General features: G+C 37.2%; 1 protein-coding gene across 4 annotated transcripts in view; it reads right to left on the bottom strand.

Annotated features, from left to right (window-relative positions):
- Window positions 1-651: 651 nt before the first annotated feature.
- LOC128514699 (1-phosphatidylinositol 4,5-bisphosphate phosphodiesterase beta-1) overlaps window positions 652-19,794 on the bottom strand; it is a 106,122-nt gene continuing 86,979 nt past the window's right edge. For 2 of the 4 annotated variants that reach the window (XM_053488515.1, XM_053488516.1), the window contains exons 31-33: window positions 19,543-19,600; window positions 19,346-19,432; window positions 652-3,881 (exon numbers count right to left, since the gene is read on the bottom strand). In XM_053488515.1, the coding sequence (XP_053344490.1) occupies window positions 3,657-3,881; window positions 19,346-19,432; window positions 19,543-19,600 (370 nt within the window). In that variant the 3' untranslated portion in view covers window positions 652-3,656. Of the gene's footprint in view, window positions 3,882-18,856; window positions 18,989-19,201; window positions 19,227-19,345; window positions 19,433-19,542; window positions 19,601-19,794 lie in introns of those variants that run through there. The other 2 variants (XM_053488517.1, XM_053488518.1) reach the window with 2 other exon arrangements.

Genomic DNA, 19,794 nt, shown 5'->3' with positions numbered 1-19,794 from the left:
ACACTTTAGATTAAACGCAATGAGCCATAGAGGATATCTACAGGCCACACACACACGATTAGCCTTTCCCACTTTATCGCTGACAGAGCAATCTGAAATATGACTGTATGATTTACTGCAAAGAGGAAGTCCCATTTCAGCTTCACTTACATATCAAGGTCAGCTGGTACAGCTCCAGTTCTTTTTAAATAAAAATCTGGTGTACAGTACACAGTATATCTGATTCCCAAACAAAGGGATTAGTACTGGCTCACCTCATTCACAGATTTACAGCTGATAGGACTGAGCGGCCAAGCAGAACTCCCTGATCACAGTCTGCAGATATATTGTCTGTAATGTAGACACTGCAAAGAAGTTAAATTGGTTTAAACCAAAAACAAAAAATGTAGACTATTTACTCTATACTGCTTATCCTGTACAAGGTCATGGGAGGCCTGAAGTCGATCCCACAGGAATTGTGGGATACACCCTGGACTATGGGCAATGTGGAAACACCAATTAGCCTAATCTACACGTCTTTGGAATGTGGGTGGAAACCAGAGGCCCCAGGGAAGTCTACTACTCCCCCATGCCATCTGATTATACCATTTATGAATTTTGAAATTTACATTTTGAATTACCACCAAGCACACAGCTTAACATATACCACCAACTTTTATTTTATTTACAAGCATTTCCCTCTACTTTAATTGTCCATTTAATATATATATTTTTTTTTCTGCTCACATTTTAAAATGCATAATACATACAATATATCCAGTACCGTTATTTCTAAGACGAGAAACAGGTAGTGAAGTTAAAAAAAAAAAATCCATCATATTATTTATAGAACATTCCTCTGTAATACTGCTAGTCATAAACTTTACTCAGTAGTGTTATGGTACTAAAAGTGCACATAATCTATTTAACAGTTGACATACAAACATACAACATATATCGACATTCTACATAATGCATTTCAAACATTTAACAAGGCAAACATATAGAAAGGCACAGAACTTACATCATGGCAATAATCCCTCAAATGTACGAAAAAAATCATTACATTATACACTCATTAAGTTATTTCAAGTCTAATAAACATTCCAAATGTTACGTTTTTTTTGCGGCACTACAGGTTATAAACATGTTGTACAGTAGTTTAGGCAAACACTTTTACTGGGCAAAGTGTAACAATCATACACTACAGAGCATGTGTCATTTTGTTTTGGGAATTCAAGCACTGATACAGACGAATTTATTTCGTGATTTTATCTACCTATCAAGAAACTGAACAAACAGTTAGTTAAAACATTAGCTAGAGTGAGAAGAATTGTGCCAAATAATCTCTACTTATAAAGACCGAATAACCACTTGAAGGACATTTCTATCATTGCATATTTGTCATCAGGTGTACTTTGAACATACAAATCAAATCCACAACAATGTACTTGACTAGTCACATGACTAGGTGCAACGGTTAAGCTTAGAGTTAGGGATAAGGTTAGACCGGATCAACCTTGTATTTGGGTTAGTTTCTCATAAACTGACTACATCAGTGTTTTGCAATAACAATAATAATAATTTGTGTTGCAACAGTAATGATTTCATTTTTAAAATGTTCCAACTGTGCTTGACCCAATGTGGACACAGTTACATTGGTATTGTTGATTTGGGGTTTAACAAATCAACATGCCATAAAAATAATTTTAATATACAGCTTGCACAAATTTTTAGTTTAAAACATTTTTTTCAGTATGTAAGTTAAAAGGGCATTTAAATAACTGATCACCCTATACTGAAAAATGTACAATGTATTTTGTACAGGAGACTGTTCTGTGGTTATCACAGCATGTATGTGTTTTGCAATAATTGCTTTTACATAAAAACAGTGACTATAAAAACAGAACTGATTACAATTTACATAATAAGAATATTCAGTGGAAAATATTGTTAATAATAAGAATAATAAGTAACAAATGTGTTTGTAAGACAGCAAAATTTAGTCAAAAGGTAATTTAGTGAAACGCATGAATTTGTGATTTTATTTCTTTTTTGTTGTTTGGCACAAACATTTTACCAAGAAAGGGGACTGTTTTTGTTTTATTTAGTTTATTTTTTTCATATGCTATATTTTCCATGCTTGTGAAGGTGATCTGGGATTTCCCAAAGCACTGTAAATACAAATCATCACAACTTACTCCCTCTACCATTTAGCAGTAACCTTTGTGCTTTTTGAATATTTCCAATTTTCCTATAGCTACAGTCATACACCTGCCACTGTATACACCAATCAGCCATAACATTAAGAACACTAACATTAAACTCACCAAGGTTTGGGTCCCCCTTGTGCCATCAAGGTGCCTCTGGTCTGTCAGGGCATGGCTCAGCAGGGCTTCAGGGGGTGTGCTGTGCTGGTTGGCACCAGGTCACTGGCACCGGATCCTTTGGGTGTTTGAGTTGAGGGTGAGGCTTCTGTGGATTATATATTTTTTTGTTGGATGCTTGATTGGCTTGGGATTTTTTGAGGCTGGGCCTTGTGCTAGGCTCTGGCAGTCTGTGGTGCACTGGGTGTTCTTATGCCTTTCTATCATGGCCAGCATGGACAGATTGACCTTTCTATGATATCGGATTGGTTGGCATTAGGTCCCCGCAGGCTTGAGTGAGCTTTGCTTAATCCTGTCACCAGTATACTGGTGTACAGTTGGTGAAAAATGTTGTTCACCAGTTATAATGTATGGCTGATTGGTGTATATACATACTTGCTTGATCAGACATAGACAGCTAGACCCAAGACCTTGATACATATCTATACATTAAAGTAGAATAGAGAAGGCAGACACAACAGCATAATGTTTAAGAAATATTTACATTGCACTTAAAATTATGAAACAACTGAAACAAAACAAAGACTTAAACAGCGCAGCCTCTAAGGCTGCAAACAAATTTTCTGTATAACTGTCTTTTTTTAAAATCATATTTACATTTATGAATATGCACTTTTTTCCACCTACGTGCTAAATTTTTAACATATACAAGTGTAGAAAAACATGCAACTGACCTGACATTCCTTGGGTTACATTAATTTGAAGTGTTCCTGGACTATGTGTAGGTATAAAAAGATAAAAGAAAAAAAAAACAATAAAATATTTAACCTTTTATTAAAAAAAAAAAAATAGGCTTGTGGTAATTTGTGCTAATTTAAAAGAAACAGTAGCAGATATTGTAGTGGTGAATATGGGACAGAGATCTTGAAGCTTTTAGTGTTTAAAGCTGTTTATACAGCATTACTTGCTTTACAAAGAACTGCCCCGGCTGGGGTTCATTATTAATGAAAATTTCAACATAATCCCTAGTGCTTAACCAAACCCAAACAGCAGCATCATCAAATTTGTCAGTTTACTGCAACAATGTACAAATTAAAATCTTAACGTCATAAAGAAACCAGAAGTATTCTTGTCGTTGTTCAAGTATAACATCTCAACATTCTGTCGCACACATCTTACTATACTTACTATACATAATCAGTAAACAGTTAAGCTCTATCTGCGTAACAACTGAATGGCAAAGAGAAATTTCAATAGACTGGTAGAAGTTATCAGACAAATGAGAGCCAACACCAGGAACACAGATGTTCCAAAATCTTTACATATGCTGATGTTTATCTCCTGTGCAGTTCAGAAAGGAGTGTCGAACACCTTCTCTGCAGAATCCTCATCTGCGTCCTCCTCTGACTGGCCTGAGTTGTGGTTCAGGTTTTCGGCTGTGGATGAGGTGCTAAGGCAGCTCGATTCCAATTCATTACTTAGCTTGCCTTTAGCACTTTCCTGTACGAACTCTTGGATCTCCACTGGGAGTCGTCGGAACTTGTCCTGGTATTCCTGGTCCAGCTCGTTTTGAAGCTGTGAAAATGACCAGAAGACAATTTAAGCCTATAGGAAGCTATTAATTTTTTGCAGATGATTACACTCACTCTCTATAACCTAATGCATACATTGTAATAACTTTATCTTTAACTCAGATGAACTCAGCCCGAATGTTTTTTAGCCATCCTCAGAGACCTAACCAAGATGCTAAAAGGTTTATAAACGGTGTCTAACAGCCTCGTTTGGGTGATTTAGCAGTTTAATAGTTATACAGAATAAGAGGAGACTGGGGTCTGGGAGTATCCCACGATGCAACTGAAGAGCACTGAGAGTTCAAGAGAACTCAAATTGAATTGAATTAAAATGATAGCCATGTCACTGTATTGCTCCGTCCTGTGCCATTTCTCCGAATTCGCTTCTGCAAAATGTGTTTTTTCTCCCAGGCATAGAGTCCCCTAATGATTAAACATGACAGAATTGTATTCATTCTGACCCAATAATTGCGTTAATGCTTATTCAACTAGTTAACTACCCTGCTCAGTCTTCTGGGAACATTGTAATTAAAGAAAAGCACCAAAGACGAATTGTGTCAGAGGAAATGACTGTGAAGCAAACTCATTGTTCTTTTTGCTTTTTGAGAATGTCACCAGCATCAGCAAATGTTTAGGGATGCTTCATTTAAAATGTGAAAGAAAAGTGCAGCTACTACTGTGCTTAATTATGTTTGAAACATCAGGCAAAAAAAGCACATTATTAAGACCTTGAGTTTTTTTATATAGTTTCATTAACATATACTGTACAGTAAGTCTTATCATATGACTGTATGAAATATTGGTTATATAAAAATATTGGTAAATTGTCAACTTTATATCTGTAATTATATATCAATACATTATATTATAATATACATTCACGTGGGCATTATCAAACAATCTATTGTGCTTATCCTGTACAGTGTCACGGGAGGCCTGGAGGCTATCCCAGGGGACTCAGGGCACGAAGTGGTGTGGACCCTGGATGGCGCACACATGTACACACACACACACACACACACACACACACACACACACACACACACACACACACACATTGTACACACCCAGTGGCCAATTTAAAGAATCATTTACACAAGCAATTTTTTTGTTTTTTTGTTGGTACACAATGTCGAGTCTGGTTAGCACTTCGGATGGGATGGTGTTAGTACTGTTGCCTTGCACCTTAAAGTCTGGGGGTTTGAATCTTGGTCTGGACTGTGTGGGCGGAGTTTGTATGCTTGCTCTGTAGCTTGTGTAAAGGTGTGCTTGTGCCATGTGGAGTTGTGTCGTGGAAATTAATTGAAGATTCAGGCTTTGGTTTTCAGAAGATAACGACCTTTATTTATCATGCAATAACGGCCGGGGGAGACTGCAGTGTCACACTGAGCTCTGAACGCTTTTCGTTTAAATACCCTCTGATACAATGGAGTATTCAGTATACAGTGATTGTTCCACAACAGCTGAGTTTCTTTAAATTCCCCCGTTCTATGTATACCTCACCTTCCTGGGCAAGCACATTCCAGGAGGCCTTATATGGTTAGCTTTTGCACCTACGATTCCCCATCCTATGTATAGCTTGGATTCCTAGGCAAGCACCTCTCAAATTGACTACAGAGAATGACTATTATGTTCCAATGGGTACCTAAAAGTAAGTGAAATCACATAAAAATTACTACCATAGTTGCCACCCTATAACTCAACACAGGATAAGCGTTTTTATTTTCAATTAAAATTTTTATTTCATTAAGACATAGTTTTCGGCAAAAAAAATGAATCTATTTAATTGTGTGAATAAAAATATTTGTTGACCATAAAGTTTAAGGGAAAAAGGACATAATACCTTAATAACTAAATTTATTAGTGTCAGATGAACTAATACATTTCAAGGATACGTAGGCAAACATGCAAACTGTTTACCAAAAACTTTTACACAGAGTGACCAGCTTAAATTTAGAATTTACATAACCTCATTTGCACATTGGCAGGCGTTTAAGTGCTCACATACTGAGCTCTGCTGCTTTAATCACTGAGTCATTTTAAATACAGATTGCATCATCAATTTTACAAACATAATCACATATATATTTATATTTTTTATGAGTGCAGATTATATATATATATATATATATATATATATATATAGTTAAATCTTGCATAATTTGTTCCGGACGCTGCTTGTTAAAGTACTTATATATCAAAGTAAATTTCCCCATAAGAAATAATGGAAACTCAGATGATTCATTCCACAACCCAAAAATATGAAATTTATATATAAAAAATTATTACAAAATATAAAGTAAAAATAAGAATCAAGGCTGAAGTGAGAAAAAAGAAGAGAGAGGAGGGAGAGGATTTTATGGAAATATGACATTGCATCATTGTTAAACAGAATAATCTCCCACACTGCTACTGCCTTTTTAACCTTTTTCTTTACAGGGTCTATATTACAGTCACTATACTTGGACACAAAATTCAAAAATGCTTTAAGCACAGATGTTGACTATACGAGTGATGCATGTGCACTGAGACGATTACCTATAATCCTGCAGCACGAGAGAGAAGAACCCTTGGCTCAGTTGTGATCATGTGGTGCTCGGCAGACAAAGTGCATAAATACTTCTCGTATGTTAAGACCTCACAGCTCTGTTATCAAGTTAAAATTTAAGAAAAAGTTTTTGCTCGTCTTGCAATCGCTCGCAGACCAAGTTACTCCCAATCCAAGGTTCCAATGTATATATAAATATCATCTAACATGAATTGGTGTTCCGTTAAATGTTTTATTAAATCAAAATTTTATTTTCTGTTAAGAATTTGGTTCAGATGTTTATCTAAACTTAAAGGAGAAATGAGTGTCAGGACTTTTCATAGGTCAGTAAGTTTTCCATCACAGGTGAGTCTTCAGGACAAATAACTTTTCAGTTTCGCAGTAACCTGACAATCTGCAGTTTTACCTTATTAACTTTAAAATAATAATAATAATAATAATAATAATAATAAAAGCTGTTGATTGATTGATTGATTACAGCTCTGACATAAGTTACTGTACCTTGTGGAAGTTTAATTAAATGGGTTAAATGGTTAAAAAGTGTGATGTGTAGTTAATTAATAAATTATTGTACATTGCAATTGAAGGCAAATCACTGTAACGAAAGAAGAATAAAACATTCTGATACAAGATATAAGAGGAAAACATTTCTTTGCAGGGTATTGTTACATTCATCTTTGCTCATTGTGGAGTTTTTTTTCTATAACAAAATGGCTTGTTGTGTTTTATTACTTGCATATTGTGTCAGACTTTAATATAGAATATAAATGTTCTGCTTTGTAGAGATTCTTGTGACAATATGTATAATATATGAATAATCATTTGTGGCGTCCTCACAGGTCCCTTTATCGCTCAAGATATCTTGTAAGAAATCATATTTTCACACAGCTGATGGTGACAGGGAGCATCCAGATGGCTGTAGATTGCTTCCACACAGACGTCCCGCATAAAGCGTGACCTACTTAGGTGAGGGACATCTGCTGTCCCCCTGCCGGCCTGGGCACAAAGACGCTCGGATTAAAAATGCCACCTCAACCCTTATACGCACTCCTTATTCTGCCTGTGTATGTGTGCATAAAATGTAGCTGTGTGTGAAGCAACTGACTGCCAGGATGCCCAACTGCGTTTGACGGTAAGTTGAGTCACCTGCAGGCTTGACTGTCCATGGCAGGCTTTGTGTTTGCGTAAATCTGTATGTGTGTGTGTGTGTGTGTGTGTGTGCATGCCACCTCTTTATCGCCTGGGGTGGTTGTGTGATAGCAGACGTACTTAAAACTCAGGAGAAAGGTGAAAGGTTCATGGCCATGCTGGAGACAAACTTCAAAAGCACTTTGATTATCTGTTTTTGACAAAACTGCTTGTATGGTTTCTACTATTTACTAAATGTAAAGGCCTGCCATGCACAGTAGGCTAAGACATCACTCGTGAGTTGACATTCAGCTTTGAAATCATTAATAATGCAAAGAGAATTGCGCTAGTATGTAACTGATCTGACTTGAAGGCACCTGTGTTGGGTATTTATGACTCATAAGAACCACAAAACCCCTGTTTATATTTAACTTTCAAAATTAAATAATTACCAAAATAAAAACAATTCAACCTCATAAGCCAGTGGGCTTTAGGAAAAACATTTAAACTATCAATCAATCTGAATATGTGGTAAGTTGGTTGCTAGCCTACGTATCCTTGCAGTCATTAGGTAAACATGAAACAGACTAGCCACCTGCTTCATATTTACAAAAGGATCAAAATGGGGCTTGGCTTTACTTCCTTGGATAAAGACTCAAGCCAAAGCATTTCGATTTTGACAGGTTTCTATGACTGATATGTTTGCATTCTCTTACTGTATTCCTACGGTGTAATGAACAATTTCATGGTCACGTGATCGAATGAAACTTCTTTAATCTGAAACAGCAGCCGTTACATAGCAGCCTATGGGTAAAAAGCCCAGCGCTGAGGCAGCAGTCTGCAGGGTGTTGTGTTCTGGACAGGATGAACCAAATTAACTGGCTCACCTAAAGTGATCTTGAGCGATGAAAGCGTGACACAGTCTAGTTTCCACTCCCTCTTGAGTAGGAGATGTTAAATATGTCTTCCCTCAAAAGGCTTGTCATCTGTCAACTAACCAGCCTCAGATCCAGTTCTTCAGATCGCCTAAAATACTTTGGGAGGAAGATGACCTTCTTCAACATCTGTCCTAATTCTAAGCTACCAGTGAGTCAAAAGAGGCATTTCCACACTAAACTGAACTGCAAATTAATTCACTGCCTTTTTTTTCCTGGCACTGTACTAGCAAAGGCACTACCATAGATTTTTCATATTATTTACATATTTAAAAGACCAAATGTCAGGTCTATCCAGTCTAAATGGCATTTGTTTGTTTCCAGGAGAACCCTAGAACAGTTTGATTCTGAAAGCCTGTTGTGTATTTTGGCTTGTGGACAGAATTTCTCATTAAATGCAAAGTAGTAACAAATAAACAAGCCACACTCTGAGTAAGAACATGTTGAAATGCTGTAGAAATTTGATATGGATATCATATGTTTTGGATATCTGGACCATATAAAAGAAAAATGGTTTGTATAAAATTGTTGTAAAATCGTTATTGATATTATTATTTAATTATTTATTCAGTGGTGGCAAAGTGGCTCAGTGGTTAGCACTGTCACCTTGCACCTCCAGCTCCGGGTTTGATTCCCGTCCCTATGTGCACGGAGTTTGCATGTGTGCATGGAGTTTGCATGCACATACTGTATTCCCAGTTCTCCCCGTGCTTGAGAAATGGGAATAAATACAATAATAATAATCACCCTTGGCCCCCAAGTCTCTAGTTGGACTACTTGTGTTCAGTTGTTTCCATGATTTCTGTAGCCAAAGCATTTTCAGGCTTACTTGTCAACAACTAATAGGAGTTTTAGTTCATTGGTTGGCTGTTTATTAGCTTAACTTTTAGTTAAACCAAAAGTTAAACCAAACAGCAAACAAGCCAAATCATTAATTCTCCCCTGTATAACATGTGGCAAGAGTATACTGTAGAGTGTATCCAAACACACAAGTTTGCATTTATTAAATAAATGCACGTCATTTAAAAAACTATTCATAATGAATCAATTATCCAAAAAGTGATTTTAAAATAGAATGATGAATAGAAAAAAATAACAACAGCAACTTTACTGTATGTTGTTTTCTCATGCTGAATCTCCAGTATTTGATCAAATACTTACCTCCAGAATTTTATTGCGTTACACACAGTAGGTTAACAAGACAATTACATCCTTCATCATACAGGCATGACTTCACAATGACTGTGGTGTCTGGCACCGGGAAGTTGAGGCAGGTCCTTTGGGTGCTATGGGATGCAGGGTGAGGCCTCCGCAGATCGGACTTGGTTGTCCGGTGCATTCCTTGGATGCTCGATCAGAATGAGATTTGGAGAATTTTTCGAGGCCAGCTCAACAACCTTGAATTCTTTCCTTGCTAAGGATCGTATTTGGCGATCTGTGATGCCCTGGGTGTTCTGGTGCATTCATGTCGTAGCCAGCTATTACTTTTTTCAGCAACTTGTGAGGAATGGCTATTCTTTAGGATCGGACCAAATGGGCTAGCCATTGATCCCCAAAGGCATAAATTAGCCTTGGGTACCCATGACCCTATCATAAGTTTACTGGTATGTAATTAATAATTAATGCTATTTAAGTCACATGGCAGTTGTTTTAGTTTAGTGGCTAATCAGTGTATACAAATCTAGAAGTCATCTGGGATTTGGACTGGGTGTAAGGTCCAATAAAAATACTCTTGCCGCCATTATTTTTATATGGATTCTTGGTAGCTTATGAGACATACTAGGATGTCATAAAGGTACCATCCAGTGATCAGCACCGTAGGGCAATTTTTACAATATTCCCAAATGTAAGTGGATACTTGATCATCACATCCATATACAGTATGGGTCTTCCCCAAGGAAATACCAGAAAGGTAAGAATGCAACTATCCTCATGCATACTAGCACTAGGGTAACAGTTTAATTAAACTTAAAGATGCAAACATGTTCCAGGATGACAATGCCCCTGTGCACAGTTGGGTTAGAAAAACATGAGTAGCCTGCACAGAGCTCTGTTGTCAATCCTACTTTAGATGAACTGTTTCCTTAATGCTCTTGCGGCTGAATGAACAAATCCTTACAGCCACACTGTAGTGGAAGTAGTGGAAAGCCTTCCCAGAAGATTGTACCACTAAATCAGGATGGTTTAAAAGCACCTTTTGAATTTAGTTTAAATGTTTAAAAAGCATATAAGGTTATGACTGCCATTTGCCCACATACTTTCATCTAGTATAGTAACGTGTTTGCCAAATATTTCTGATCTTAATAAAAAATAAAAAAAAAGCCAAATATGTTAGTTTCCTGCCATTCCTGAGTGAGGCACTTCAAGGTTTTAAGGCAGTCATTAAGCTCTAGCAACCAAACCTTAAGTCTACATCTACATTTACAGCTATTACAATGCAAATAAGCTGCATCTGTAAGCAATCTGGATAGAAGAGATGATATGTATGCAAATTGTCTATTACTTGTCTCTAAATGAACAGTATTCATGCCAATGCCAACACCACAGAGAGATTTTCATAAAACTACAAGTACTCTGCATATTGGAATGGCTATTTGTGGATGTTAGCATAGGATTTACTGTAGACACTTAATAGTCTGGGGAAAAAGCTCCATATCAATGTACCTTAGTCTGAATCTCTTTGGCAAGTCCCACTTACTTTCAAATAAATAACCATTTGAGCTATAGCAAAAAAAAAAAACTCTCTCTACAAAAGGAAGGGATCAAATGCTCTCCTCATAAGCAGTGGAATGAAAGCAAAGTATTTCCAGAGCCTTCTTCCCTCTGCGGGAATGCCAATGGTGGTTGGCCCGGGGGTTTGGGTTCCGCTGGTATCTATTGTATGACAGCGGTTTCCCTGGTGTGCGGAGAAAGGCAGGCCATGTGCATTATTAATGCTAACCAGCTCAGATGAAACATGCCTGGTGAGTACTACTGAGGAAAAGCATGGACGAGGCAGTACAGAGGACTGCAGCTGCTTGCCAGGAAATCTGTGAGGTCTGTGGAAATCATGTGAAGTGTATACCATTCTTTATCTGCCTGTTTCTGGATGCACAACGAAATGCAAGGGGTCACAAGCTGTTCTGTGTCCATGTCCGTGCAGAGACAGAAAACTCCATCTGTCTCCCATGCTATTAAAAACCTCTTTTTTCCTCATTCTCTATAGGACTCTTCCATCTTTGGGAGACCCCATTTCTCTATATCCATATTAGGCCATATCTGTGTAAAAATCCATACGTCATTATAGATACGTACTGTTATTATTTTAAGATCTTGTAAAATTATTTTTATTCTGTGGTTTTTAAATAATGAGACGTATTTTTTTTTTATTCAATCAAGTGAAGCTTTTACACATACTTTCTCCAGAAAAAAAGGAAATGTGCAACATCTTGACAAGTTAATATTCAAAATGTTGCACAATTTCTAGGTCTCTATTTCATATAATAATTCCAACCTTAATTTATTGGGTATTTATTTTTATCTACTGTTAGGACATGTACAGTTCTTAACTGAATTTTGAATTTGAAAAATTGATTTTAAATGAAAAAAAAAAAAAAAGCGGATGCAGCCAATCTCCAGCAGTGCCCAGTCCAGAATATAATGAGGCGGCCTCCAATGCACAACTCTAGGTAGAAGCTGATGACATGGCCTCCTACATAGGGCTATAGGTTGAGGCAGACAGAGTGATCTCCCACTTCCTACTGCAGATTGAAACCAACAGGGCAGCCCAGGGCAGCTCCACAGCCCAGCTAATGCCAAGGGTTGAAAGGGTGGTCTTGACTGCCCTGCTTAAGTCCAGAGGCAAAAGAGGTGATCGTCTCCCCGACCCCATCCTCCTGAGAATGTCATCCCGCCACCCTTTGCTTGCAAGAGAAAGAGCTTTAGTCTTCCCTTTTACCTTGATTGGTGCTACTCTCTGCTTGTTTTCCAGTTCATCTAAAGGGAGCTTGGCTTAATGTTTGCATGCTGGCCTTGGATATGAGTGGACTGTTCTGGAAATGCCAAAGTGCCAAGGTGTGGACTACACCTCCCATCAGCCACTGCAATCACTAAATAATGTTGTTGGCAATCATCAAATATTTAATAGAATTCTGCTTCTTAAATTCTTTAACTGAATGTTTTCAATGTTTCTCTAGATAAGCACCTGATAAATAACAAAAAGAAAAGCTAAATGATTGAATAAGGGTCATTGATAACTTTTGTTGCCCGTTTAAATGTGGGTAAACAGGTAAAACCCTGAATTAATAAAGGTTGGTACTAACATGTAATTTGCTTGCTTCGGAAATTTTCATCCTTCATCAAGTTTCATCCTTACAGCTAATGTTCTGTATATCTGTGATTACATGTTCAGGAAGATTAAAAGGTATTCCTATACAACTTTAAAGACAATTTTCAAGTGATTCAGATTCATGTATTGATCTGTTTATATATGCTTGTTTGAACTGGAACTATGTCATTTTCTGTATAAGTGTGCTTGACTGAATCTGGGTGCTAGTCTCTATCTGTCTGAACTGTATCCCTCTCTGTTTGCATTTAGATTATGTATCCATGTTTGCTAGGCTGTTTGTCTCTGTCGGTATTCACATATCTTTCTGTCTATCTTCCTGTACTGTATTCGTGTGCTGGACCTAATCTATGTATTAGCCCTTAGAAGCTGTCTCCATACTCTGACCTCTATCTCCAACTTGGGTCATAGTGTGCGATATCTTGTCCTAGAAGCCAAGCTGTTGAGTGAAGATGGGTTCAGGGCCAGGATGAGCGTTGCCATGGAGATGGCACAGAGCTGCTGTGTGTGGAGATGCACAACCATTTTGTACCAGATTTTGTATTTGTGTCTGGCCTCTGAATCACAGAATAGAGCTGAGTAACCCATGACATAAGAAGAGAACAATGGGTAATAAACTACTCTTGGTGTGACATATCAAACTCTGCAGATCTATTCCAGAGTCACTTAAATTGTCCATTAAACAAACCAACAACCCTGAACAGAGAACTTACTTGGTGTGCTTTAAGAAAAATGTCTAAATTATGTTAAATTAGTCATATTTCATTTCAACTTTGGTAGTAAATCAGGAGTGTTGTGCAAATTCTATTAGTCCAATATCCTAATAATGTTCATTAGAGAAGCCATGTTTTGTAAAATCATACAAAATGAAATGTCAGCACTCCCAATTACTTATGAAGAGATCGGATCAGATTTAACTAAACAAGAGATCAAATTCATTTGGCTGGAATGTGAACTGTCTTATTTTAATGAGGATCAAAATGCTCAGCTTGTCGCAACCTGCCCTTGTCACGTTCACATTTTCAAAGTGCTGCTGAAGGTCACTGCTCATTAGTTTATGCCACATGCTGTGGAGCTGGGAGCCCTGGTGACCATTTTGATTGGAACGTTAGCAGGACACTGTCACCTGTATGCACACACGTCGAGGTGCGACTGCGTTCATCTGCCATTCCCTATTTCTCCTCTTCTCTCACTCTGTTGGGCACCAAGCAATCCCTGCAACCCTATGGTTAAAGGTGTGATAGCGGGTGTAGAGATTCAAACAGGAACATGTAATTGATATGTAAAATGCTTGCAAAGATATCTAAAAGCCAGTGCTAATAGAGCGACTGCTGCTGATTTTAATTTGCGGTCTCGCTATGCCCCGCACCCCGAACTTGCACCCCCAACCTCTTCCTCTCGCTCTCTTATCTGCTTTCCTTGGCAAGCTCAAGGCAAGCAGAGTCCAGAGACCGTTCTCCAGCAGGTCTCCAAAGACCTAGGGATGGTTATAGCTGTCCATTAGTGGCTGCTCTGAGGCGTGAAAATGGGTCGGGACTACATCTCTCTCTCTCTCTCTCACACACACACACATACATACATACATGCACAGTCTCTCTTTCTCCCTCTCTCTAGGATATAAGCTTTGCCCTGGTTAATTTTGCTCCCTCCTATTTCTGCCTGCTGGTGTAGGGTTCAACTACAAATAAACAGCTGAATTTGTCTGACCTGCTTCGGTGTGAGGCAGATTTTTTTTTCCTTATCTGCTTTAGATATGTGTGGCCTAAGTTTTAAACTGTGCATAGTTGGGGCTCTACCTGTGCCACCACTAGATAACTGAAAATATACAGTTAAAAGCAATAGTATCTTGTTCATAAAAGCAGCCGAGGCAGATTTGCTTGTATGTCAGCCATTTAACAAATGTTAAACTTTAATTGCCAAGACCTCATACGTTCGAATTTGAACATTATTTTGACATAAGTATCTCTTTGAAAGCCCAATGATTTAAAAACATTGCTATTTGACTGATGTTTCATTTCCAAGCATGCTCCAACCTACTGATTTGCTCGTCTTTCAGGTTTAAGCCTTTAGTGCCATAGAATTTGTGATCAGAAATGTTAATGGCATCAAGCAAAGGCATCATACTGCCCCATGCAGGAGGTGGAGGAGGTGCAGCGGACAAGACAGGTAATGACTATGTCATTTTTGCAAACACAAAGGCAAAGTGTGAGTGTAGACAGAACGTCTGTGATTTACAGAATCATTTCTATACTAACATTAATCTCAAAGATTAGAAGAACGCAAAGAGGAACTAATGGAGTGTTTTAGGTTTGTCATCAGAAATGCGTGTGCACTATGGTGAGTCCTACACAAGGGCTTAGCCTTCCGTGGTCAATCCATGTATAGTTTTAGGACTTTTGTGTGGTTTGTGAGCTAGTTGAACACGGGAACTTTAGTTAATTGACTTATGTCTACTCGATGTGCCTTGCTGAAAATCACCACTGCACAGTTAAAAAAATGTATGCTCACTCAAAACAAGCCGTTATAGGCTGCATGATGGACGACCACATGTTGTCCACACTAAACATTATATTATGGTGTTACTTGAAACATTCCCTGGACAGTAGCCTACAGCATAATTCAACTGTGTTTACCTCTACTTACAGTTGTTTAAGGTTCTTAAATGATGCATATAAACTGAGTGAATGTGAATAAAACATTTGCACATTAAATCACAAAACAAGGAATTAATTAATAGATTTTCACTAACTTCTGTAAGAACTAGAGGAAAATCTAACATATTGTTGCACATGTTGCTATCAGATGAGGAAGGGAAGCTTTAGCACCAAAGCTGTGCTGTAGTGCCCTCGTGAGCCCTAGTGATGCAACTACAACACTAAAGCACTGCAGCTAAGCGGGTAACCTGATGGAGAGCAGCGTTATCCAAACAAGCGCTTGGGTTTGAAAGAATATCTTACCAAGAGATTTGTTCAAACATGCTGCTGCAATGAGTGCCTCTTAAAAACTGTATGCCATTTACTACAGTAAGTGTCGTAATTTTTCTTTAATGACATAAAGAATCACGATTTTTATTAATCTAGCTTTAGGACCTGTCGTTGACATGAAAAGAGTTTGTAGAAATAGATAAAAGGTTAAAATAAGCTGATCACAGCTTTAATGTATTTAGTGATATTATTGGTTCAGGATGAAGCCTATGAACATGTCTGACTCTCTTTCTGAACAGCAGAACTCTCGGCCTAACTTATTAATACAAAGCAATACAACTTTGTAGGGTTAAGTATCCTATGCCTTGTTTATGTTAAATTGTACTTCTTTTATTGTCAGTCAGTGTTCGGTAAATTGGAGAGCGAGTCACAGATGAAAAATAAAAAAATAAGAGGATTAAAATTCCACTTATACCACATCAGTGCTGTTATTTCAGAGGTAAAATATTTACTAATCCCAGTAATAAGCTTCACTTTAGTTTATGGCGCAGGTTTAATGTCAGACAAATACCTAAGCTCTGCCAAATCTTCATTAAATTCTGTCTAGCTAGTTTTACTTGATGCTGTGACAAAATCTAGCTGGACAGACATACAGATAGACAGACATACAGACATAAATTTTCCTAGGACTGGTTTCGGGTCCTCCTATGTATGAAAAGTAAAGATATCATTGAAAGAGCGAGTTCTGACCAATGTACGGACATAATCTTTCTTTTATTCATATAAATTTGTAGATGGAACAACAACCAGCTGACTGTCTCAACACACCATAAACATTTTCTGCCTTCATAGAAAAGTCACTCACTTTTGACAGTCATTAGATAATTTCTTCTCCTTATTATGACAGACTCTTGACAAGTCTATTATCAATTCATTTTGTTAGACATCGTGTTAAGTCTGTTATATACATTATGCTCTGTAAGTAATGGCACATCAACTGCGTCACATATCTGAGTCAGTAGTATATTTTAAGGAGCTGGGAAAACAGCCTATTTATACATTTTGGCACAGAGTATGTACAGACTCAACCTTAGACCAAAGTGGATGTAACTGTGTTGGCAGATTTCAAACACCATACATCTTGTTTGTAATATTCCACCCAGGTTAAGACAGGCACTTTCATTTGTGTTCACAAAAATTGCAACAGGATGACAAGAGAAAGAAATCAGGGCAACTTTTTCTATAAAGGCCATATGCATTTAATAATTGCATAATTGTACTTGTAAAACGTTTTAAGTCTATAGACTAATTACAAAAGGAATTTGCTTGATAACCTATAATCACGCTGTACCCAGGGTACAATCAGTATATTTAGGTACATCCTGGAAAGGTCATGTAGTAATACTATGATGCATTCAGTCTCTTAGGATGTGACTATTATATGTAGATGGTGGAAAAAAATCAATTCAGTCACGTATTGGAATTATTTTGTTTTAATTCATGTATTGCCACACTGATTCCAAAATAGATTTTTTAAGAAATACATTTTTTTTTTTCTATAGTCCTACAGGTGGTGTGCTCTAAACTGATCACATACTGTACCACAGCAACCTGTGTGGTTGGAGCAAGTTATTTGCCAAATTTGTTTAAAAAAAAAAAGGTTAAAAATATCGGGATATGAAATTATGATACTGTTATTACAGAATAACAACACAGATCAAATTGGAAACCACTGTAGGAATTATTAGAATTAGGAAATATCGTATCGGGTGGTCCCTGGTGGTTCTAGACCCTATTTCACTATATCCTGGACTACACAGTTGGACTATACCCTGTTTCACATGTCAACACGTTACTCACAGTCCATAGTGTAAAACTGTACAGAACCTGTAAATATGACAAGGCTACTTTTACTATTATTCTGACCAACACTGTTGTTTATGTCTCCACCACCATGGCGGATATATTTCCAATTTTTGGTCCATACTTTTATTTTGTTCCAATGTTGCACTACATTTTATACAACACTGCACAAAACTTGTGCAAAGCTTGAATCTGATAGTTCATTCATATAACAGCGGATATTGTCACTAAGCAGCTTTACAGCAATATAAATGCAAGATTTCTGTAAATGTTTAAATTTATACTGTAGCTTTATCAGTTTATCCCTAATGACCAAACCAGAGGCGATGATCGCATGGAAAATCTCCCTGAGATGACATGAGGAGCAGTGAAAGGAACCAGACTCAAAAGTGAATCCATGCTCATTTGAGTGGGCCCGGATATTACGATCATAAATAAATCCCTTCTACTCTATAACTGTGTAATAAAATCCAATACCTTCATGATTAATAATAACCCGTGTTTTTGTTTAAGTTTCTCCAAGATTAAATAGGTGTGTGTTTGCCATTTGCTGTATCTGTAGTTAATCTAAAATCATTTAAAGTAAAAAATTACAGCATAAAAGTGTTTTACAACTAACCTTCAATTAATGATTTAACATGTACTTTATGCAAGTTTAAATCTTGATAATTGTTAATGAATAGTACACCTACTTTATAACTCTTTTTTAAATACATCACATGCAGTACAACACATGACATTTTATTGAATGGTGTTGCATAACTTTTTTACCTTTACTAGAGTTTATGATTCTAAATGCTTAGAAGGAACTACAAGCACAGTTATAATGGTTTATGCACATGGGCTTCTTAGAAAGTGAGCAAAATTATACATCATATGTATAATCAACTTATCAATATGCCTTACTTATACCACTACATCATGGCTGTGTCTGCATAAAAATAGAATTCTTACATAATAAATATAATTTAATGGACAGCATGGTTGGCTAAAAATACTACATAAACTTCTACATGAAGCAAAACACTGAAATGACTTCACATTCCATCTAAGACTAGTGATGGGGAAGTCATTTAGTCAGCAGAAGCACAGGGCATCATTAAACTCACCTTGCTTTGGTTAGTCAATAGTATGTTACAGTCAGAAAAGAAATAGATAAAAAAGAAGACAAATTAAATGTTGAACTCAGCAGCTTACAATGACTAGTCGTATAGAAAGGTAAAAAAAAACAAGCATTATATATTTTACTATAATCTAAATATGTCTGTTTGTTAGTATAATAAGATACAGGAGATTTATATAACTCAAATCAACACAACCCAACAGACACAGGAGAACCACAGCACAAATAATAGCAGCACCCAGATGTTGTCCCAGATGTGGCACAGCCTAGCAATTTAGAGAACGGCTTTTTAACAGAGCAGAGTTTTATACAGTATCACTGGGTTAAGGTTATGCTGCTGGTAGATGTTAGATGGTGTAATTGGCATAAACGGAAAACCTTCACTTATTCTGAGGTTAGGAAGCTGTGCAGGCTTTGGTAGGACTGCATTCAGTATTAGAGCTTTGATTTATTATATGCTTGGATGCAAAGCAGCTTACCTTCTCCAACTTGCGAACAGTCATCCTAAAATAACAGTGACAGTGAGGTGATACACACACTACCCGTGTGTGCTTTGGGTGACATGCAGAGTGATTTCATGGCACATTTAGTGTGATGGTGAAGAAAAACAGATTCTCTCATACCTTCGGCTTCTCCTCCAAGATTTGCTGCCGAATGAGTTTGTGCGCCTCAATCAACTTCTCGTGTCTTTTGCTTTGAGCATCTTCCAGCTTAAGAAAGACAAAACATAAATGAAGGAGACAAGCTGTTAATTTCCACAAAATGTGTTTAACAGGTCTGTTTGAAGCATGTGTGCTGTGTAATAAGGGTTTCAACTTACCCTTTTTATATACTGTACAACTTCATTTACATGTGACCTGTTGATTTCTAACTTCTCTCTGTAAGAGACACAATGAATGCTGTAACAAAAGCAGTCTAAATTCAAGTGCTATGCAGCACCTATCCAACTATTCAATTATTACTCTATTATTATTAATATTAATTATGGGGAATGTTTTGGGGCCGTTCAAGTCAAACTGGGACTGGGTGTTGAAATTTCTTGCGAATGACGGCATAACTTATTGACATTTAC

The sequence above is a fragment of the Clarias gariepinus genome, chromosome 27, assembly GCF_024256425.1.
Source record: "Clarias gariepinus isolate MV-2021 ecotype Netherlands chromosome 27, CGAR_prim_01v2, whole genome shotgun sequence".
NCBI lineage: Eukaryota > Metazoa > Chordata > Actinopteri > Siluriformes > Clariidae > Clarias > Clarias gariepinus.
The sequence above is the reverse complement of the archived record's forward strand: the minus strand, read 5'-3'. Positions and strand labels throughout refer to the sequence as shown.